This window comes from Herpailurus yagouaroundi, unplaced genomic scaffold (genome assembly GCF_014898765.1).
Source record: "Herpailurus yagouaroundi ecotype Mexico unplaced genomic scaffold, PumYag 141, whole genome shotgun sequence".
In the NCBI taxonomy this organism is placed as follows: Eukaryota; Metazoa; Chordata; class Mammalia; order Carnivora; family Felidae; genus Herpailurus; species Herpailurus yagouaroundi.
In genome coordinates, this window is record NW_024412396.1 from 51,462,244 (window position 1) to 51,487,014 (window position 24,771).

General features: G+C 40.5%; 1 protein-coding gene across 1 annotated transcript in view; it reads right to left on the reverse strand.

The window, feature by feature from the left end:
- Nucleotides 1-6,393: 6,393 nt before the first annotated feature.
- SPTLC2 (serine palmitoyltransferase long chain base subunit 2) overlaps nucleotides 6,394-24,771 on the reverse strand; it is a 103,805-nt gene continuing 85,427 nt past the window's right edge. The window contains exons 10-12 of the mRNA XM_040477856.1: nucleotides 14,877-15,012; nucleotides 11,643-11,772; nucleotides 6,394-6,774 (exon numbers count right to left, since the gene is read on the reverse strand). Coding sequence (XP_040333790.1) covers nucleotides 6,655-6,774; nucleotides 11,643-11,772; nucleotides 14,877-15,012 — 386 coding nt within the window. The 3' untranslated portion in view covers nucleotides 6,394-6,654. The remainder of the gene's footprint in view (nucleotides 6,775-11,642; nucleotides 11,773-14,876; nucleotides 15,013-24,771) is intronic.

The window sequence follows — 24,771 nt, forward strand, 5'->3', positions numbered from 1 at the left end:
TATTTTTGGACTCTATTCTGTCTTATTTGTTCAATATGACCATCCTAATGCCAAATGCAGTCTTGGTTACTGTAGCTCTGTAGCAAGTTTTGAAATCGGGTAGTACAAATTCTTTTTCAAAATTGTTTGGTTGTTTGCATTTCTATGTGCATTTTACCAACTTGCCAATGTCTCCAAAAAAAAAAAAAAAAAAAAAAAAGGACTCTAGTGGTGATCTTTTTCAGCACTTGCAACTCCACACTGGTTTTCCCCAATGCATAAGATAACCCCGCACCCTGACAGCCCAGGGCAGCAAGCCTCTGCCCCCTCTTCATCAGCACCACCTCCCCCCACCCCTGCACCCCAGCATCCTTCCCTTTGCTCACAGAGCATCAGTCACACTTTCTTTTGGATCCCTCATGCCTTAGAAATGTTTTCTGTATCACCTCTGTCTAAACCATACTGGTTACCTGTTTTTATCATGCTCTTTACTTTTCCTTCACAGACTTACCAGTTTGTAAAATGATGTATGTGTCCGGATGCTTACTTGTTTGCTGCTGGTACTGGTAATGCCAGAGCCTGACATGGAAACAACACTCCATATTTACTGGTTGAATGAATAAAGGCGGAGATAGCTTTCTGAATAGTTTATTTGGGCAAAACAATATTATTTGCATGGGATGATTCTTAAGTCATTTCAAGTAGTCCCCCTTCAGTTCGTAACATGTGCTCTCAAAACTGATAACTGATACACCTGACCCAACCCATTATTTATAGCTTCACAGTCATCCAAGGTTAAAAAAAAAAAAAAATCATCTGGCAAAAAAGGTAGATGGGGATAAGGGAGAAAGAAAGAAGAGTGACATTTTAACACAGTACTAGAATTTAACATTTTTTATTTACATTTCCCCCTCTCACACTTTCTCAGATTAGATAAGCATCCCAGCAATGGAGAGGGGTTATCACAGCACCTCTTGCAAAGTCCAGCTTACAGGCAAATTGGTCAATGAAAAAAAAAAAACAAAAACAAAAAAAAAACAAAGGCCAACAAAACAAGATCTCAGCTCCCCATAAGCTATCTCTCTGTTCTTATTCTCTTTCCCCCTTCTCTTAATGTTTGCTACCTTTCTACAGAGAGGGATCATCAAGACTGTATGGACATGCTAGCTGAATTGACATGGTGATTTCACCAGTATCCTGTAAAGAACCATCAAGGATGCTTTTTATCACTCCAACCACTGGTTTAACATCACTGAGGGAACATGACCTAATGTTAAGGGTGAAGACAAGTTACCATCCACCCCAGTCAGGAATATGTCCCACACTCCCTTTGAAGGCCTGGGCCAAGCGACCAAGCTTTGCACAAGAAACCTGAGAATTGTCAGAAAACGCAGGCTCTGAATTGACTCAAGGGTCCTCACGCATGGAGGGATCCACTTATCCACGGAGATGGCAACAAGGCAGGACACTTGGCACATGAGGGTATTGCTCTTGTCTTTACTTTCCATTCAGCTTCCCCACAACCACTCCAAAGAACAGAGCTTTGGGTATTGCTTCAATAAAAACGTGTAACTGCAGTTTAAGAACCATTGCATTCTTTAGGATCGGTTTATAATAACTCATCATACCACAAAGAATCACAGTTTAAGGCCATCTATCATGTGCGCTGTGTAGTAAACAAGACCTTGCCCACAGCTACCCCATCAAGCCACCTCCAAGCGTGGACTGCCAGACCCACCAGAGAAGACTAAACAACTTCAGTAAGTATCAAGCTAACTCCTTTGGTTTCCACCTAAAAAAGACTCAGTCTATAGCGAAAGGTGCTTGGAAAACAGAAGTCACTGGAGATGACAGAAGGGGCAACATTGTCCATAAAATTAAAAGCAAAAGGATCATTGGCTGGTCGTGGTGTCTCTTCTGGATGAGAAGGCAGGAAGCCAACTTTCTCATTAGGCTATCTGGGCACACGGGAATTGGGCAGGAGCCCAAACACTACATTTCCTGTGGTCAAAGCTGAGGAGAAGATAGATATGCTTTTCTCCGCGTGGAAGGGATTTTGATTAACTGGCTTAATGGATTAAGATGCCTGCGGGGCACTGAGCTTCCGTGTTAAGCAGGTAGCAGTTTATCTTACGTTCTCGGGCTGCATTTAAGCAAATAGCTGCTCAACAGCCAAGAAGAATCTTTTGATTTTCATGACTCCCCGCTTCATGACCCCTTCGGCCTATGCTGATTTTACCTGTGGGAGACGGTCAACAGTTCTGAACTTCATGAAGGCAGACAGAGGAAAAGCACTACAGTCTTTCCCCTTTTCTAACCGCACAGGTTATAGCCACCAGAGATTAAAGCCCATGGTGGCTTACCTAGAACACCAGGGAAGGAAAGACACCCTGGGAATTCGGTCCCAGCCGTTCTTCACACAAGAGAGCCAGGACACAGTCAGTTGTATTTGATCTCCTGTCGATGGTTTTGCCACATCCCGACAAATTCTTACAAAACAAGAATTGCCCAAATTCTTTTTCTTCACTGCCTAAGCTGCCCAATCTGGTATGATTGGGGCCAGAGCCTTATCAATTAGGAAAGGGGGCGGGGTGGGGGGAAAAACAGGGAGGTAGTGGCTTTTCCCCCTTCCCTGAGAAGCCAGGAAATCTCTCCACGTAAGCCATTTTCTCCTGGTTTTCACTAACAGAAATGAAGCAGAGCATATTAAACACTAGGAAGTTCAGCTAGACTGTAATAGTCATAACAAACTTAGATATAAGTTCCCTCAAGTAGGGCACAAAGAAGCTCACTATCTCCCCTGAAAGGTAAGGCTGAGTGTCCCAAGAAAAGAGTATCTGACCTAGCGATCCTCCAAACACAGCACCACCACGTATGTTTTCTCTGGACTTGAAATGCTAACAATCAAGAATTGTTAGAGAAAGAAGGTAGAGAAAGAAAGGCCAAATATAGGAGGGAGGGATTACAGAGAAAAATCATTGGCAGAATATTCAATTCCTGGGCTTCTGAAAGGGCACTGAGCAAACACCTAGCCCTTAGCAGTTGTACAGGGTATTTCTGTTCACCTTGCATGACTGCATCAGGAAGAAGGATGCTGTGACCTTCTGAAGTCCTCACCCTATCATGAAAACTTAAGATAGTAACTACAGGACTAAGATGTCAAGTTCTTCAAACAAGCAAGCAGTATTTGGGGGTTCTGGAGATGATTTATTTTTTTATTTCCTAGAGCACGCACACGAGATGGGGAGAGAGGCAGAGGGAAAGAGAAAGAATCTTGAGCAGGCTTCACGCTCAGCACAGAGCCCCACGCGGGGCTCCATCCCATGATCCTGGGGCTCATGACCTGAGATGAAATCAAGAGTTGGACGCTTACCCAGGCGAGCCACCCAGGTGCCCCTAGACTAGGATGATTTTTTTTAAGTTTGAGAGAGTATGAGGAGTGTGCATGTGAGTGGGGGAGGGACAGAGAGAGAGAGAGAGAGAGAGAGAGAATCCCAAACAGTCTCTGTGTTGTCAGCTCGAGCCGAACTCAGGGCATGAACTCACAAATCATGAGATCATGACCTGAGCTGAAATCAAGAGTAGGACACTTAACCAACTGAGCCACCCAGGTGCTCCTAGGGTGCTTTTTAAAGGGAAGACATTTTCTGGAGCAAAGCAAAAAGTTGAAGTGCTCCAAAGACCCCAGTCCTGAAAATACTCTTTGCATATTTACTTGCTGTAGAGCGTATGCCATATTCTGGGGTAAAGCTTTTAAAATAGGGGCGCCTGGGTGGCGCAGTCGGTTAAGCGTCCGACTTCAGCCAGGTCACGATCTCGCGGTCTGTGAGTTCGAGCCCCGCGTCAGGCTCTGGGCTGATGGCTCAGAGCCTGGAGCCTGTTTCCGATTCTGTGTCTCCCTCTCTCTCTGCCCCTCCCCCGTTCATGCTGTGTCTCTCTCTGTCCCAAAAATAAATAAACGTTGAAAAAAAAAATTAAAAAAAAAATAAATAAATAAAATAAATGCAGGAGGAGAATCTGCCACTGCCTCTTGATCCATTCTTTGTGATTGTGATGTCTCCTAGGTATAAATTTCCTGGTTTCTGATGTGATCTGCAAAAAAAGGTCTTATAAACCTGAAATGGATAAAGGCAATGCTAAATAGAAAGAGGGATGAGAAAAAGTGGTAAACTTAGCCCCATCTCTACTGATTGACTCCGATTCTCAGCTTTGGCAGTAATAGTTAGCTGCTACCTGTTTGCATCCCATCAGATTTGTGAATCAGGCTGTGTTAAACCATGCATCAAACAATACCTATGTCTACTCATTCCCAATGACTGTATTTATATATACACCTGTATTTCCCCAGATGCTTGGTTAAATAATGATACTTGTGATATGACTGGACCCTAGATTTATATTACAGTTTCCAAGAAGAGACAACCAGCGAGTGTAACATTTTGTTCTCTAGAAAGCAGATATCCTGCTTTGCCTCACAGCTTTGTCTCTTCAAAAATAAACTTGTAACTTAACTACATTTATCCTGACATAACTTTGCACCAGCAAAGTGATGTGTGTGTGTGTGTATCTATCTATCTATATATCTATATATATATATACATAGATATATATAGATATATATATATTTAAATGCCCATACTGACATTTTAAATTGCAGTGACTTCATGCAAGCCAAAGTAAAAAGAGTAGCAGGTAAGTTCATTGCTTAAAGTTTGTGACTTTTGCAAACCCTACAACATTTGATAGTAACTACAGTGCAAACTCTGGTGCTCTAGTGGGGTTCTGTGGTGAGGAACTAGATGTAGGGGAAAGGTTAGCAATGTATTTTTACAGGACTACTTAGTTGACACAATCTCTTTACTTCCATTTACACATGCTAAATACAGTCCCTGCATTTCTACTTGCTTCTTTCATTCACCTTTTCTATTGTTTAAAAAAGTAAAACAAAACCTTGGAGTATTTCAAAGGCTGAAGCTCTCAAGATGTTGAGAGTGACCAAAGGTAACGTAAGACGTGAAAACAAAACTTCCCCAACAATCATATTGCTTCTGTCCTCCCCTACGTGTATCTGCACAAACACCACAGCTGATGACAAGATACCCAGGAGAATTTGGACTGAGTATTTTTACCAGTTCAAGGAGTGATTTCAAAAACAGAGACGTGCAAAACTACTTTCACACAGTGTTCTTCCATTCTGTTCCCGATCCTCCCCCCATAATTACTTGATGGCTACTAAAAGACAAGCTGATTTTGGATATAATAAAGTCAAAAGTCCTCTTCACTTAAGCTTTGGTCAACAGAAAAAAGTAAGAGCTTTAACACGGTGGTTTTCAGATTTGTTCTTTGGTCAGGCAGTATAAAGCTCTCTGAATGAAGTCCCCTTACCTGCAAAGAGTCGAAATAGAGGATCCCAGTTTAGCAAAGAGATACAGGTGTTCAGGATTGCTCAAGAGGAAAAAAAAAAAAAAGGAAAAAAGAGAGAGACCCTAACCTCCAGATGCCAGATTAGAATTGTCTTAGGACATCAAGAATAACAAAAGAGAACTAGCAGTCAGAAGAGTAATATTTAAATGGGTCAGCTTATAAAAAGGGTAAGTTAATAACTTTAATCCTTAAAGAGGAACATGACAAATGATTTCTGAGTAGAGGATTTACCAACATTTTCCTTTATCAGTTTAAATCCTAATCTGGACCCAGACCCAGGCAGAAAAGTAAACAGTATGAATCAACCGCAGATGTTCCACCGGGAGTAATCCGTTCTCTCCACACTGCCCCGGCCCTCTGACCCCTGCAGGATGGCAGGTCACTCTGCCAAACAGCTGTAGACACAGAACACACAGCGAGGTGTGAGTCAGCTCCACCACAACAGGTCTGACCAGGGTGGGATGTGGGTACTTTTTGAACAATTTAAGTGTTTTAAATAGCAAGTGGGAGTGTTAGTTTAGAGCTTGGGGAAAACCCAAGAAAGTGGACATAGCCCTCAGACGGTGACCATTACAAAGAAATATTTGATGGTGAAGGAAGAAATCATCTGGTGACCAGAACAAAACGGAACAAGACCAAGCCTTGGGAGGCTGCTGGCCAGAGGGAGATACATAATGAGGGGCGGTTTTAGCAATGTTAGTGTTTAGGTTTTTCTTAAACGGCTAAACTTGAGATGAAAGGAACACTTTGGTCGAATCCTTGACAGGTTAAATAAGGATTCTGAGGTTGGTGGCCTCTGAGACCTGGATGGGAAGTAAGCGGAAGGCACTTGCTCCCTGGGAAGGAGGGCCGGGTGAGTCTCTAGGCTGTAGTGCGGGGGACAGCAGGAGCTTTTGTACGGCCAAGTCTGCAGGCGGCGGGGAGAGGGTAACGGCCTGCGTGGTTAGCCAGGGACAGGCTAGGGTCAGCGTGATTTCACAAGGAGAAGAGTTATAAAATAAAACATTTTTAATGGACAAAAAAGTAGAGCGGGTCACCTCTTTTTTGAAAGGTGAAATGTAGCAAAGGAAGAATGTGAAGCAGTTTTTTACTATTTACAAAATGCCATTTAGAGTGAGGTGGCCACCGTCAGTAGTTGAGGAAATGTCTTTCACGTGAGATGGCCACAGAAGTATGGTTCCTGGAACTGGCTCAGAAAAGCCACACACTGTCCTGGTAGGAAGAGTTCCTCCAAGGGAGCACCAAAAAGGCTCAGTCTTCTGTTTCTTCATATGTAGTCTCGTCAAAGGGCCTGTCCAGTAGAGGTACCAACCGATGACGCGAATACTTCAGTTGCAATAGGTCCCCAACTTCATCTATCTCTTTTAAAGCCTAAAATATGTAAGAGCAGAGGTTAGTCAGAGCCAGTAGGATGCAGGCATGCCTGGTGCTTTATTTTTCTAAAAACACTCATGGCAAGATTATCCTTTATGAGACCATTCGTGTCTAGTGCATTTACTCTGATCAGACTATAGGACAGCTGTGGAAAGAGCTGCTTTTTGAGCAAGAATGTCAGGCTGGTCATGAATAATGGGTTGTGAATAGCAATTATGCAGGATAAAGGGTATAATTCATCAAAGGACATTATGCTTGGTAGAAAAAGGAATATGCACCCTGAACTTGTCAGCCTGGCTACAACTATCCTCTCTCCTTTCGTATTCCAGTATTTGTTGTTTCTATTATTAAAATACAAGAAAACCGATGAGAGGTCTGTGTTGAGATGCCTTCTACATGCAAGATGAAGAGAGCACCCAAGGTGGACTGCTGATCAGACTTAGTAAGAAAAAGAGGAAGCTGGGGCGCCTGGGTGGCTCAGTCGGTTAAGCATCAGACTTAGGCTCAGGTCATGATCTCACCGTTTGTGAGTTTGAGCCCCGTGTTGGGCTCTGTGCTGACAGCTCAGAGCCTGGAGGCTGCTTTGGATTCTCTCTCTCCCTCTGCCCCTCCCTCTGTCTCTCTCTCAAAAATAAACAAACATAAAAAAAATAAAAAAGAAAGAAAGAAAAAGGGGAAGCTGTTAGGAGACTCTGGGTAGGTAATGGACAAGGTGTAAGTGAGGGAGCAAGAACAGACAGAACCAGGATTTAAACTCAGGTATGAGTCTGAACTCCAAAATCCTAATCTTGAGAGATCATCTTGTCTTCCCATCAAAACTAACTAGCTCAGTATAACTTTCTTTCTTGTAAAACTTGCTCTTTTGTTTTTCAAAGAAATTCAAATGCTAAGATAACTTATGAAATGAAAAGTCTCTCCCTGTCACCCCGCCTTTTTTTTTTTGAGAGTGCATGTGTGAGCGGGGGAGGGGCAGAGAGAAGGAGAGAAAATCCCCAGCAGGCTTTGCACGGTCAGAGCAGAGCCCGATGCGGGGCTCAATCTCACAACAGTGAGATCATGACTTGAGCCAAAATCAAAAGTTGGATGATTAACGGGCTGAGCCACCTAGGCACCCCCAAAAAAATCTCTTCCTGATTGCTACACCAGTCCTATCTGGTAGAGGTAATTGTTATTTTTTATACGTGTATGTTTTTTAAAAAATGAACTCTCAGCTGAAGTATAACATGTATACGGCAAAGTGCATGAATCACAGTCAGCTCACACACTTAATCTTTCCAAAAAGCAGCCCAGAGAGTCAGATTAGAGGATCCAATATAAGAAAGCGATATGTGTTCACAATTTCTCAGAAAAAATCTAATAGAAGGACAGAGAAACTCTAAGCCCAGATACTTCCCAAAGAAATCCAAAGACAGCAAAAATTTGTAATCCTAGGTTCTAAGGCTTTTTACTAAGAGTGCCCCATGCAGGTCACAGAATGCAGTTTGCATGGCAGCTCTCCGGCCCTATTATTCATTCCCCAAGCGCCTGTGGATGTTACCCCGTGGATCCAGTAACAAACCTGGGGCGAAGGGCCCCAGCTTTGGAGACAGGGCTCTGTCTAGGACACCCTAATTAGACTAAGAAATGGAAAAGGTGGGCAGTAGTAGCTGAGTGTGACTCTCTAAATTTCCATCATGTCATACACATCTTCTGTTCACTCTTACGGTTATAATTTCATATGAAAATGTATACCTTCTACTTCATAAAAGGGAATCAACTGATTATTAGTAAAAGACACATTTGCCTGTTCTTAAATTTAACTTTTAAAACTCAGTGTTTGTAGAGAGAAAAAAACCCACCGGTAAATAGTATTCCTTAATTTATGTAGAAGAAAAAAAATTTTTCACTGCAAATGTGGAAAATATAGAAAGCAAATTAAGAGCTGCACTTCAGAATGCTATCAGAACAGTGGTATCTTCAAGAAAATGTTTAACCGTAAGTTCCATATGTAAATAAATTAAGAGTGACTTCAGCTGGAAGAACCCATTAACCATTTATCCCCCTGACCTCTGATACAGGATTTATTAATTTAAAACAACACATGACTTATGGGAGATCACAAAGGAAAGGACATTTATGACCTCTGACTTCAGAAAGACCTGATATTTTTTAGTGATGTAAAAAAGAAAATGAATAGAAAGAAAAAAAAAAAAAACCCACAGTATCCCAAAGGGATCTAGATTACATGATTTCCTCTGATCCCACACCAAATATTTCAGATAAATTGGTTTTATTTATTTATTAAAGATAAAATTGTAGCTAGAAACTGTTAGTTTGCCATTATATAGGTTACCTGGTTAGATTAGAAATAAGAAACTGCTACAAGTTCCACCATCTGTTAAATAATCAACACTCAACCTCTGGACAGGGTGAGATGGGTTCTTAGGAAAAAAAGATGAGTAAATCAGAATTGAGTTTGGTCCTTGAATAAGAGAATATTCTAGGACAGCTGTACCCCAGAGATGATCGATAACCTTGCCCTTCTCATTTTTAAAAGTAACAGTTTTATTGAGATACAATTCATATGCCATAAGTCACCTTTTATTTTTAATTGATTAATCTTTATTTTTGAGACAGCAAGAGAGTGTGCGAGTGCGGGAGGGGCAGGGAGACAGGGAGAGAGGGAGGGAGATTTGGGGGGGAGGGGGCTGTGGAAGAATCTTAAGCAGGCTTCACGCTCAGCATGGAGCCCAAAGCAGGGCTTGACACCATGACCCTGGAATCATGACCTAAGCTGAAATTAAGAGCTCAACCTACTGAGTCACCCAGGCACCCCAAATTGTAAAGTGTACAATTCAGTGTTTCTTAGTATATTCACAGAGGTGTACAACTTTCATCACCATGTAATCTTAAAGCAATATCACCTCAAAAAAGAAACCCCACACTCTCATCCTCATCCCTGCCTCCTCCCAGGCCCTGAAAACCACCAATCTATTTTCTGACCCTATGGATTTGCCTGTTCCGTACATTTCATATAATGTCTTTTGTGCCTGGCTTCTTTTACTTAGCATAATGTTTTCAAGGTTCATCCATGTTGTAGGGGCCAAGTTCATTTTGCATATAGTTATTCAGTTGTCCAGTACCACTTGCTGAAGAGAACATTCTTTCCCCATTAACTAGTCTGAGCTCTCCTGTGGAAAAATCAATTGGCCATAGGTGCATGGGTGTGCTTATGGACTCTCACCACCATTGGTCTTTATGTCTATCCTTAAGCTAGCACCCCACTGATTTAATTACTTTGTAGTAAGTTTCAAAACTGGGGAGTTTGACTCCTCCAACTTAGATTTTCCATTTCCATACTGTTTTGGCTATCGGGGGCCCCTTACGGTTCCTTATGAACTTGAGGATCAGCTTTTCCATTTCTGCTAAAAAAAAGCCACTGGAATTTTGACAGGGACTGCATTAGATCTACACATTTTAGAGTTTTCAGTATACAAGTTTTTCATATCATTGGTTAAATTTATTCCTGGGTATTTTATTGTTTTGAATGCTAGCATAAATGAAATTTTCTTAATTTCCTTTTTGTTTCTTCACTGCTAGTATTGGGAAACGTCCTAACTTTGTGCTGATTGTTTATTTTTTTATTTTATTTTTAAAAATTTTTTAATGTTTATTTATTTTTGAGAGACAGAGACAGCATGAGAGGGGGAGGGGCAGAGAGAAAAGAAGACACAGAATCCGAAGCAGGCTCCAGGCTCCGAACTGTCAGCACAGAGCCCGACGCGGGGCTCGAACTCACGAGCTGTGAGATCATGACCTGAGCCGAAGTCAGATGCTCAACCAACTGAGCCACCCAGGCGCCCCTGTGCTGATTGTTTACTCTGCAACTCTGCTAGCTATGTTTATTAGCTCTAGAGGTTGGTTTTGGTTTTTCTGTGTGTGAATTTTATGGCATTTCTATGTAATCATGTCACACGGCTCATTACACACAAAATGCATTTGTACCTCATAAGGCTCATGTTTACCTCCATAAAATATCCTAGGACAAAACAACTTCAAGAAATCTTTGGTTTCAAAAAATGCACTTTATGCTTCAAGAAAAACTAAACAGGAGGCAAAATCAAACAATTCCTTAAGCGGATCTTACAGAAAGGGTGAGAATTCTCAACTGGCAAACATATTTATTGGCAACATAAATCTACTTCAATATCTTGGCTACATCTAAATTCTTTCATGAATGCGTATAGTCTTTGGGAGTCAAAGCTGTTGTTAGAAGACAGTGTATTGCTGTAGCCATTGCTTGTAATGACACAGATCTTTTGTTAAAGGCACATCAAACTTTTAAACACCCAAATAAAAGAGAATAGAAGAAAAGTTGGTATCAGTGGGTTAAAAAAGAAATAATGAAGAAACTCACCAGTAAGATTTTTGAAAAATTGGAAAATCTATTGGACAAAATTTGAAAGGCACATCAAAATAAAGAAAAAGAAAAAGATACAGTATCAATAATACACTGAATCTAATTTCCCAGTGTTAGAATGTGATTAAAAATATAAAGTTAAAGAAAAAAAAAGGGCTTGCAGTAGAAATAGCGCAAGGACAATTACACAGTTATAGTGGCCATAATAAGGGACAGAATAGAACAAGATAAAGCGAGAAGTTCCCAGAGCTCTGATGGGTCTAGTAGGTGTTGCTAATGGCTTTGCGATTTATTTTGTAAATTGCAGTGTTTGAAGCAGCACTGTATACTCCCTCCTCCATTTTACCAGTCAATACCTCAGGTGCTCAAAGAACTTCAAGATCAACCAACAGATGATTAATTTCATCTGATATCTAGGTGTGCTTAGTGTAGGTATGTTTATATCAAGGTCAAAGTGTCTACTTACAGTATCAAGTATTTCTTTGGTATGAGCTGCTGACAGGCAAAACCTGGCTCTGGACTCAATAATCGGAGTAGCAGGAAATCCCACCACAACTACCCCGATATTCCGCTTCAGCATCTCCCGTCCAAAGGCGCTGCAAGGGGAAAGCAGGGTAAGAATCAGGAAGAATAATAAACTACGGTCCAAAGGTCTTTGGTCCTGAATGATTTAAACTCAGGTGACACAGGCATTGGAGACTTCTATTAGAAATTTCCTCTAACTTCTTTTCAAGTTAAAATTGCCAGACTTCTTTAATTCAGTCCTAAAGTGGTCTTCTTCCAAATGGTTTCCTTCACAAAGATAAAGAACATAGTTGTCACAGACCAATTTTTAATAGGGCTTGACTAAAGTGATTTGCAGTTATAGCCTTAAAGTGTCCCTGACACATAAGAGTGGTTCAGAGGCTTCAAAATGAACTTGAGTTTATTTTTTTTAATATTTTATTTTTTTTGGGAGAGAGAAAGAGACACAGCAAGAGCAGGAGAGGGGCAGAGAGAGAGGGAGACACAGAATCCGAGGCAAGCTCTGGGCTCTGTGTGGACAGCTCAGAGCCTGGAGGCTGCCTCGGATTCTGTGTCTCCTTCTGTCTCTGCCCACCCCGCTCCCAAAAATAAATAAACATTTAAAAAAAACTAAAAATTTTAAAACCTTGTCCTTGAAATATTAGAATTGGCAGTAAATTTAAAGAATTCTTAAGATTACGGATGCAGAAGATCTGCTGTAACATGGACATCTTTCTGCTGGCAGAATGGCCGATTAGTATTAGCCCTCCAGACCAGGTATTTCTTTTTTTTTTTTTAAGTTTATTTATCTATTTAAGTAATCTCTACCCAACGTGGGGCTCAAACTCACCTGAGATCAAGAGTCGTACAACTCTTCAGACTGAGCTAGCCAGGTGCCCCAAAGACCAGGTATTTCTGACTTGGAATTTAGGATTTCCTTTGGTGTCTGTGAGGCAAACTCATCCCCAGGCTTCAGCTGATTTCCCAGACTACACAAAATTTATTTAACTCTCCACCCTAAACCAAAGTCATGGCACGTGGCCCCACTCCACATCTATATCTTGTCTAAATAACAGACTTCTAACTTTCATGTAAGTTCTTATTTGCTAATTATGTTGTTTTTTGTCTTTCCCTCTTGCTGACCTACCTTATTCCTTCTTGACTATTCCCTTAGCTCTTTAAAGCATTTGTTTGAGAATAAAAAATCCTCCACGCTTTAGTTACATGAGTAACCAATTATGTAAGTGCCACCCTCTCTCCACTTCCTCTATACTTCTTTTGACCCCGAGCACCCTGCATCTTCAGTCACCCTCCCAAACGGTCTAGTGCTTTATTCACCCTTTCTAAATCTTAATCACTTTGCACAGTCAGGTTTCCCTTGTGTAGAATAGGTCAGACATAGTCCTCTCTAAAAAAACAGTTCTGGGGCACCTGGGTGGCTCAGATGGTTAAGCGTCCGACTCTTGATTTCGGCTCAGGTCATGATCTCACAGTTCATGGGTTTGAGCCCTGCATCGGGCTCTGTGCTGGTGGCTCAGAGCCTGCTTGGGATTCTCTGTCTGCCCCTCTCTCTCTGCAACCCCCCCTCGCAAAATAAACATTTTCAAAAAAGGAAAGAAAGAAACAGTTCTAGACGAAGTCCTTCAGACCACACAACTCTTTGTTTATTTATGATAATTCCATTTAAAGAAGAGGGAGAAAATCTACACCTCTGCTTTGGTTCATTTCCTCCATCCCTGTAAGGCTATGAGGCCAAATGCGCATAGGACTTCCTGTTGAAAACTGAACTTTTTTTCCCTCAGTGGGCACTTTTCCCTAATTTCCTCCTCGTTATCTTTGCAATCACCATACTTCTCCGCTTTAATTTTCCCTCCTATATCCACTTTAATAAACATTTACTGAGTGCCCTCTGAGTGACAAGGATCATGGTGGGCACTGGGGATTCAAAGATGAATAAAAATATCTGCTTCTTTAATGAGTTCAATTAAACCTGAGAAACGATCCTTATCCAGTTTTATATTTAAGATCAGTCAAAACCCACAAATCTGAAAAAATGTGCCTTTTTTTTAACCCGAGTCTATACTAAGTAGATAACTCCTTTCTAAAAAAAATCTTTTTTTAACGTTTATTTATTTTTGAGACAGAGAGAGACAGAGCATGAACGAGGGAGGGGCAGAGACAGAGGGAAACACAGAATCGGAAGTAGGCTCCAGGCTCTGAGCCATCAGCCCAGAGCCCCACGCGGGGCTCGAACTCACGGACCGCGAGATCGTGACCCAAGCTGAAGTAGGACGCTTAACCGACTGAGCCACCCAGGTGCCCCAGATAACTCCTTTCTAATCTCTGATGCAGTTTTGCCTACTTTGCAAGTAACTATATTTGCTCACTTCATATTACTTTTCTTTCTTCCTTCCTTTTTTTTTTTTTTTTTAAATTACTTTTCAAATGTCTTCTGGTTTTGTTATATACCTGGACTTGTCAAACACACTGGAAGCGGTTCCAGAGCAAGGCTTTCCATTATACACGAGTTGCACAAATCAAAGAAACTGGTGTAATCTGCAACAACACACCCTGACCTCAAGGCTCACGACTCCCCTCCGGGCACTGCATTTCAGCTCCACTCACCTTCTTGCTACCCCTCTATCGGCTAAGCATGTTCTTGTGCTATGGCATTTGCAGAGAACTTCTTTCTCTAAGTGGCTAACTCAGCTCCTTCAAGCTCACATGTCACCTTCCCTTTCCACTGGCTCACCCTGACCATTCCAAGTTAATACTGTCATCTGCCCACCCACAGGGTACTCTCCCCATCCCCCATGCCCTGCTCTACTTTTCCCCATAACATGTAACATCTTCTCACAAATTACATAACTTATTTATTACGTTTGTCTGACTTCTGCCCCATTAGAACATTAAGCTCCACAAGGACCGGGATTTTATTTTTGTGTTTTGTTCACTGATCTATGCCAATCTCCTAGAAGAGGGCACTGAACTCAATATTTGTTTAATGAAAGACTAACAAGTTAACATTATTTCATAAACTGGAATCCACTATTTACGGAATTTCTAGCAAATGAAGGTAGGTTAATATAATGAAGCCAAGACAATTTTTGCTGACAAAATACATAAGCCTGAGTCTAACAGCACAGAAACCTTAAGTCTAATTAGAGACCCATCTGTAATCTGCAATAAAACATACCCAATTTTGGCTGGCATGTAGAGCATCAAAGGCACCACTGGAGAATCTTCATTTCCATAGATGATGAAGCCCATCTCTTTCAGACGTCTTCTGAAATACCTGGTGTTTTCGGCTAACTGCTGTATACATTCTTTGCCTGGAAAATCAAGAGGAGGAAAACAATAACACTAAGAAAAAGGAGTGGGGAAAAAGAGAGCAATCTCCTCTATCTCCATTCTATCAATCAGTCCTATGTTTGGTTCCTCTGTCCTAACATAAAATATTTTCACATAACAAACTGTATGAAATATAAATAAAAACAAATCTTGCTTTGTATTGTCACAGTAGGTGTTGATAGATTTTGTAATGTACAAAATGAAGTTTAACAATTAATATTTTCATGGCACATTAGCATCATTAAACATTTTCAATATATCTCATTTAACATTCTTCTATCCCTTAACAGTAGGTACAATATTAACTATTATCTTCACTTTGCAGGTTGGGTGACTCCCACAAAGGTGGTGACTGGCCTGCAGTTACACATTAACAGGTGGCACAGCCAAGACAAGAATCTAGGTCCCTTGACTTCAATATTCATTCCAATGAACTATGCTGCAAATAATTTTACACACGAGACCAGAGATGGAGCCATTTAGAGCCCCAAACTTTCCTCTTAAGAGTTTGGTTTTATGTTACCATTTCCCTGAAACTACTATCAGACAACAATAGCATATCCGTAATAATATAAAATCATATTTTTAATCCCAGTCTGTTCATCTTCCTTACATAGGAATGGATTATAACAAACATTTCTCAAACCGCGGACTAAATATTTGAACTGGGTTTTGACATTATGGTAGGTAAATCTATGAACAGACGTCCACGAACAGACATCATGGAGAGCAAGCCTAAATTCAAAAGATCAGTGCGCAAAGGGCTCAGCACTGGTTAAGGGTCTTCCCAACCACAAACACTCACAAATAAGAAAGGGTTGCAGTCATCTTCTCACATATATTAGGGAGCCAACAAATTTGTATTTTTTTTAAAATTTTTTTTTTCAACGTTTATTTATTTTTGGGACAGAGAGAGACAGAGCATGAACGGGCGAGGGGCAGAGAGAGAGGGAGACACAGAATTGGAAACAGGCTCCAGGCTCTGAGCCATCAGCCCAGAGCCTGACGCGGGGCTCGAACTCCCAGACCGCGAGATCGTGACCTGGCTGAAGTCGGACGCTTAACCGACTGCGCCACCCAGGCGCCCCGACAAATTTGTATTTTTTAAAGTACAAGTGTCATATACCTCCAAAGATAAATTAATCAGTTGATCAGAGACACAGATGGTTAACAAACGTGCTTAGAATGCTAACATATCCATCCACTGATGCAAAGCCACTCTAGATAAGTCTGCTACAAATAACCCAAAATTAATACTTTGTGTAAATAATTTCAAGTTAACCAGAGAATAACACTCAAACTTAGACTCGCTTAATGTGAACACTGAAGAACATCACTTAAGTTATGACATATGTCCTACACTAAAGCAGACATTAAAGTATGTTACATTTAAGTATATTGAGAATCTCAGAGCCCTGTGCCCAAGTTTTCCCTAGAAATACCAATACATGCTTAACTCTACATTTAGAAAAAGAGACTTCTACTTCTGGCCATGGTAAAATACCCGGGACCAGTTTTACCTTTCTGCCGTTAACAACAGAAAACTGGACAAATCACATAAAACAAAATGTATATACAATGGTTTTCAAACACCAGGCCACAGGCAGTGCAGGACTATGCTGCTGGGGAGAAGGAAAACAATACAGAAGCCTCTGGATTGCCCCCTGACTGCCTAGAGGCAGGTCCCAGGCTGCTGCCCAGGGACAGGAACCTAGTCTCCTCAGTTGGGACACCAGCGATCAGAGTTTGGGGATGCTAAGGTGGCTAGAATTTGCCGGGCAGCGTACAGGAAAGGAGGGAGAAGTGTACAAAGAGAGAAGTGTGGGGGTCTACAGAAGGGTCCCCTTGGGCCTCTGGCTGAGTGTCATCTGCTTGTGCTTGAGAAGAAACCACCAGGGGCTGGGGAAAAAGCCAGCAGAAAGCAGCAGACTCAACAGTTCACAGAGCTCATACGGAATTGGCAACAGTGTGTATTGTCACCTTCCAAAATGGAGAGTCACACGAGTCGTGGAGCTAAATTAGCCCTAGACTCAAAGTTGCTGTGGATCCACCCTTACAAACCTTAACAGCAAGTCTCAAAAGGATCCAACTAATTCCAAGAACAAAGTCCAACACTACCTAAAGGAATACAACAAAGTGCAGCCCCTGGTAATGTAAAATTTACAACATCTGGCATACAATAAAAAATTCCAGCCATTCAAAGAAACGGGAAAATATGACCCACCAACCAGGAGGTAAGTCAATCAATAGCAATAGACCATAAATAAGAGTACCAGCAGACAAGGATGCACAAAATGCTATTGTAAATATGTGCCATACATTCGGAAAAGTGGGGGGAAAACACGATAAAAGGGAGAAAGGAAATATGCTGATGAATCTCAAAAAGCATTATGCTACATGAAATAAGCCAGACACAAAAGACTATACACTGAGTGCATTCATATATAGGAAATTCTAAGAAAGACATAATTATAGAGACAGAACACAGGTTAGTGATTGCCAGGGAGTGGAGAGAGGACTGGCTGCAAAGGGGTATGAGGGAACTCCTGGGGAGTGACAAAAACATCCTATTCCTCGACTGTGGTGTGATTGCCTGACTACATTCATTGGTCAACACTCATGGAATTATACACTTAAAGCTGGTGAATTTTATTGTATACAAGTGATATCTCACTAAAGATGGTTTTTAAAAAATTGAGTGATACACCTGCATATTAGTATACATTATTTTTTTCTGCATTCACCTTATTATTTTGCAATTTGCTACCTTTTTCTCATCACAAACCAAATAGCTGAAAAAATTTTTTTTCATTGCAAATGGCAAGACTTCATCCTAAAAAAAATTTTTTTTTCTCATTCCAAGAATATCAAGAAAAATTATCAAGGGAAAGGGGGCGCCTGGGTGGCTCAGTCGGTTAAGCATCGACTGCGGCTCAGGTCATGATCTCACGGTTCGTGAGTTCGAGCCCTGCGTCGGGCTCTGTGCTGTCAGCTCGGAGCCTGGAGCCTGCTTCAGATTTTGTGTCTCCCTCTCTCTCTGCCATTCCCCCCTGCTCACACTCTGTCTCTCTCTCTCTCTCTCTCAAAAATAAATAAAAAACATTAATTTAAAAAAAATTTTTTTAAAGAAAAATTATCAAGGAAGAGAAGAAATCTTAGGAGATGAAGACCTTAACTTTTTCAATTATTATATCTTTCTAAGCAAGTTTTCTCTAACAGAAGGAAGTGAAAATCTCAGGTGCACGATTCATCACCATCTGCCCCCAGACAAGAAGAGTCCCAGGAGAACATACATCTAAAATGACACTCACATCACACAACCTGAAGACAGTGGGAGTAGGCATTTAGGATCCCCAACTTATATAGCCCCATTGTTGCTGACTCATGTTCCTTTGTAAAGATACACCACTATTTTTTTGTTTGTATACTCACGTGCTAATGGACATCAGAGATCACCAACCTTCATTTTGGCAGCTATTAAAAGTTGAGATTAAAAAGAATTCTCTCCTAAATATATATCTAGGTATCATAGTCACACTAGAATTGAAATACAATTTAAAAATAAATTTTAAAAAAAGAAGAAATTAACAGCTCCATTTCATTTGATCCCAACTGCTTTTAGATGGGTATAGTAAAAGAATGTACTATTGACAAAAAGAAACTGCCCGCAGGTGTTAAATTACTTTTTCTAAGGCCTTTCTTTCAGTAGGAAGCAGATCAACGTTCTCTGGGTCTGTCAGTGTTTTTTCTTCTACACCACATCAAGAAATTATGTATTTTTCAAACTTTAAAGAGCACAGCCCTTTACTGGGTAAGAGTATCTGTGTCCTATTTTTAAAACAGCAATTACTGGCAAATGAATAGGGTAGGGGTGAATGGGTGCAGGAGCCTAGGGAGACACAGGGCAAGTACAAGACAAGTGAAAAATAGTTCTTCCAATGAACTCACCCTGAGCAGCGGACCGCAGTCACTGCTGGTGAGTACAGGGAATAAAGACCGAGAGGAAGTGTCAAGACCAGTGCTAAAGAAAGAAGTCAACTCAATCACAAATGGCAGCAAATCATACAAGTTCAGTGGTCTATTTATGCTACAAAAGTCGCAGCCTGAACCATGAACTGCTAATATTTGACTATTTGTGACCTAAAAATGGCAATTTCTTGTGGTACAACCCAATAATATCAAAGATAATAATAGGAAAAATAAACAAATAATAGCACACAATTCAGTAAGCTCTGGCATTTACATATACTGGGAAGTAGTTAAGTGGTTATTCGTTTTTTTGACGGGATGCTGAATTTTAAAGACAACACAGTTACCTATTTTGAATTAAATATCACCTAAAATACTAGTTAACATTAATGCAAGAAGTGTAACTGCTACTTAAGTCCAATCTGCTAGCTCAGTTCTAAGAAGTTTTCTTACTACAGAGTTGCCACAAGTTATAACAGGCTGGAAGAATGGTCTAAGAGGGATTTAGACCATTTCTTTTTCTTTTTTCTTTTTTTTTAATTTAAATAAACTCTACACCCAATGTGGGGCTCAAACTCATGACCCCAAGACCAAGAGTCTGACCAACTGTTAGGGATTTAAAACAATGTAAAGTGTAAAAAGAAGGTTTAGTCTTGTCTTAAAAAATCTAACTCTTAAAATGTCTTTATCTTTTTAAGAACACAGATGGTAATAGAAGAGGCCAGCATTCTTCTCTACTTTGCAAACATAAATCTTTACTTTTAAGGATGATAAAAAGCATCAAAGCAATTAAAAAAAAAAAAACCTTAATACTGATTCTCTTTAACTTTACAGCTAAGCCTTGCTGTGTGGCCGTGAGTTTGGAGTTCTTCAATATGGTTAAATGAAACCATTTTTAGAACTTCCTTAATAAAATCTACAGTTTGGCATGAAAAAAAGAAAAGGAAACAGGAGCACATAATTTCATTTCTCAGAAAATGTAAGAGATAACTTTAATACATCATTTTTAGTCCTCAACTTCTTTGCAATGAATTTTATGCTTAGGAAGTAATGAAGGATCAATAGATTGTGATGGCATCATTAGATTTAGTTCTTTTAAGGAAACAAAACCTCAAAAGGTGGGGCATCACAACTATCTACCTATTGATAACCACTATGTATTAATAACTTCAAGTCACCATTACAAGATAGGATTAGATTTGGAACTATAATTATTAACCCTGCCAAATAGATTGTGAGGTTGTACCAAATGCATTCCAGATGTTCTCCAAAAGGAATATTTTTATCAAGTCTTAATCCAGATTCCTCACGATTGCCAGCCATGTGAACTTAATGTTTGAAGGAACTACTGGATTATTACTCAAATAAAATTTCGTAAGCCCTCCCAGACAGGTATCAATCAGAACAGCTAGTGTTCTATGAGCTACAAATTTCCTGATGTCTCAGGACTGGTTACAAAAACAACAGGACAAGACCTATGTATAGAGTAAGGGGATAAAAAAGGGAGCATTTTGTCTGAAATGGCATTAGTGCTAACTACTCAGAACTTATTCTTCAAAAATTATAGCATGTACTCACCTGCTTAAATAGCAATATAATTGTCAATTTAGCTGATGAGCTTTTATATAACTTATAACATAATCAACAAAATGTGTTTGAGTCTGCAACTTCAAAAATACCATCTCTGGTGTTAACTGAAATCTTTCAAAATAAAGGACACAAATATAAATGATGTTCAGCCAGATCTGATCCCCTAACTCACATCATACTCCATTACACAGTTCCTAATCTTCTTAGATTTCCTGGATATCCTGATATAATCTGCTTTCCTGGGAAAAATAAAATAAAATTACTGCTACTCTTCAGACTTACACTTTCCAATTAATTATAACGGGCTGGAAGAATTTGAAATTGAGGAACTTCTTCTCCCTCCCCACTTTTTCTTCAAGGTCATAATCTCAAAGTAGGTAAGGGTTTTCTTAATTGAGGGTCCCCCAAACAAAACAGCCCCAAGAATGGGTTCAATTGGTTTTCAGCTTTAACTACAAGGTAAGGGTTATTAAGGCAGGATAAAATATGGAAAAATACTACCCATCACCTTGTTCTAATTTAAACTATAAAAAATGTTATATTGTGGACAGTTCACATAGAATCTCTTTAATACTATAGGTCTAAGAATTGAATTTAACTATCAATCTTTTCGTTTAATCATCTATCCAAATGGCTTATTTTTGCTATTTGGAAAGTTACTTTTTCTAATATTTTACTTTGGTTAGATTATACTGCCAAGTGAAAAGCAACTATGTTTCACTCTAGTGGTTTTTCTCTTGAAAAGCATTTTAGAAAAGTAGAATAAACTCACACATTGTGTACTTACTTTGCCTATGTTAAACGTGTCTCCACTCAAATCTAAAATGGGGTTATATCTTTTAAATTTTTTTTTTCAACGTTTATTTATTTTTGGGACAGAGAGAGACAGAGCATGAACGGGGGAGGGGCAGAGAGAGAGGGAGACACAGAATCAGAAACAGGCTCCAGGCTCTGAGCCATCAGCCCAGAGCCTGGCGCGAGCCTGACGCGGGGCTCGAACTCACGGACCGCGAGATCGTGACCTGGCTGAAGTCGGACGCTTAACCGACTGCACCACCCAGGCACCCCTAAAATGGGGTTATATCTTAAAGATCTCTTAAACAAGTATTATATCAAGTAAATGAGATCACATGCAAACTATGTTTTCAAAGGCTATTCCCATAGTGATTATGGAAGCTCTTAGTACTGATTCCCTTCAAGGCACAGAAAGTATGTAGTATAGCAAGCAGGGTGCCAGGCTCACTAAAGGCTTCTTCCCTTTCCTTTGGCTGGTAAAGCAATTTCCAAACTGTATTTCATTTCAGTTGCTATATCTCTAAATATTACCAAGTCCATTACCAGCCAGCCTTATCTTCTAATAAGATACTACTGTATAGGGGCGCCTGGGTGGCGCAGTCGGTTAAGCGTCCGACTTCAGCCAGGTCACGATCTCGCGGTCCGTGAGTTCGAGCCCCGCGTCAGGCTCTGGGCTGATGGCTCAGAGCCTGGAGCCTGTTTCCGATTCTGTGTCTCCCTCTCTCTCTGCCCCTCCCCCGTTCATGCTCTGTCTCTCTCTGTCCCCCCCCCCCCCAAAAAAAAGATACTACTGTATAGTCTCCCATAAGTGAATGGAAGAACATGTTGATTTATATTAATGTAAATGAACTTGGCATTCTCTTATATGAGTGGTGCTACATCTAAATGTAATGTTAGGACAACAGCTCAATCTCTTGCTTGGCTGGAAGTATTTTGGGCTTAGCTGAAGAGGGAGTCAGGTTTGCCTTAACTATTGCTATTACAGCAGTTCCACGAACTGTAAATTATTTGCACGGTAGAAAATCTCAGATGCAATCATGAGGACACTTTCAAAAGAGACAAGTAAACCTTGGCTACGATACTTAAACCACAGTGTCTTTCCTATACCACATCAATAATTTCTGAGAGAAGAAGAGACTTAGTAGGGTTGCCCTCCTTTCCCTGTTAGAAACTGGCAAATTTAAGAGTTATTTTGCAGCTGGGGAAAGTAAACCAATGCCAGGAGAGGCTAAGTAACTCCAAGAGGAGGAACCAGGATTTGAACTCCCTGGTTCTTCTAGTTTCAAAGACTGTACCCTCAACCACTGCTCACAGATCCTGTTTAGCTTCTGTATTAAGTAGGACATAAAAGGGAACGGTAGTTAACAGGAATGTAAAAAAAGAACTGAGTAACTGTTTAATTAAAGTCACTGATGGTGCCTGCTGGAGCCTCCCTTGGAGACTTACCTGCCTCTTAAGAACCTTACACTAACCCTGCCTCCACCACCCAGCCCTGGAGGCCACACATCTCCTTGATTCTTGGGCCCTGATCCATCTGTTCCTAGGGAAAGAGTTGGTGCCGAGAGATTTCCTTTCATCCCGCATCCTTCGTATAATAGCACTTCAACCAGTATTAAGGGTTAAATTGTTTCAAGCTTATTCTGACCCAAGTCCCTTGATCTGTAGCAGACCTGACTGACTTTCTCTGAGATTTGCAGACCACTGGCCTTGAGGAGTGAAGGACCAAACTTTCTCAGAAGATAAGGTCTGACTACATTTGAAAGCAGTTACTGCTGCTGCCAGCAATTCTGTTCACACTCATGTCAACACAGGAGTGGCTGCCTGGGCACCTGCTTCTCTTGCATATATCCCCCTCCCTTTTCCTGTGCATTCCCTTTTAAAACCTTCTGGCTTCCCCTGGATGGGGCAGATGGTCTCTGAGATATCAGTCCACCATCTTCCCATGTTGCCCGCTTCCTGAATAAAGCAACCTTTCCTTTCCCAACATCACCTGTCTCTCCACTATTGACTTTTGAGCGGCAAGGAACCAAATCTAAGATTGGAACGAGTTCTCTTGTCTAGTAACACTTCCAAATTTCCATTCTAAGATTTCAGTCACTGCTCTATCTTCCAACAGGGGGCATCCTGCAAAATTTCAGTCAACCACTGCCAGTGTTTCTCAGTAAGACTGCGATTGGCATATGGGACACAATTCTTGGTTGTTAAGGCTGTCCAGTGTCCTGAAGAACACTTAGAATCATTGGCCCCTTGGCAATAAATGCCAATACCACCACCCCATAGCCTAATCGGTGACAACCAAAAATGCCCCTAGATTTTTCCAAATATGTCTTAGGAAGGCAGCACTGCTCCTGGTTAGTTGAGAGCCACTACTGGCCCTAATGTTCTTTCTTCATAGGAACCAGGGGTTTCTTTTCTCTTTACCCTTAAACTTGAGTTGGAGACACATCAGCTATATGATCTTGGGTATGTTTTTACCTCCCCTAGATTTAATTACGATATTACCAATTATGTAGAGGAAGATATAAATGTGGAGCAATCTGGTATATTTAAAGTGTAAAACCACACATGGGAAAACCCAATGTAAAATATGAGCTAAATGATTAGCAGTACATTAAAATACAATACTTTATGATTAGGTAGGGCTTCTTTTCAGCAGACCCTTTTCTTACCTTTCTGGAATTTTATTTCTATTCCATTACTTTTACTATTACAAATTATTACAGTTTATATAATAAATTGTACTCCCCCATTACTCTACTCTTTTTCAGTTCTCCTTTTATTAAGATAAAATTCACATCCTGTAACATTCACCCTTTTGAAAATGTACAACTCAATGGTTTTTAGCATATTCAAAGTTGTGCAGCCATCACTAGTATGTAATTCATCTCTCCCAAAAGAAACTCCTTACCCGTTAACAGTCATTCCCCATTTCCCTCTCTCCACTGCCCTGAGCAACCACTGATCTACTTCCTGTCTCTATGATTTGCCTATTCTGGACATTTCATATAAATGGAATCATATTTTATGTGGCCTTTTGTATCTTACTTCTTTCACTTAATGTTTTCAAGGTTCATCCATGTTATAACGTATCAGTCCTTCATTCTTTTTTAAGAATTATTTTTTAATCCATTCTTTTTTAATGGATATACTACATTTTGTTTATCTACTCATCAGTTGATGCACACTGGTTGTTTCTACTTTTTGGCTACTGTGAATAATGCTCGTATGTTTTCAATTTGATTGGGAATATACCTAGGAAGAGAATTTCTGGGCAAAGTGGTAACTCTTTGGTGTCTGCTTTTTGACGAACTGGAACTGTTTTCTAAAGTGGCTGGGACATTTTACATTCCCACCAGTGATATGGGAACACGCCATTCCAATTGCTT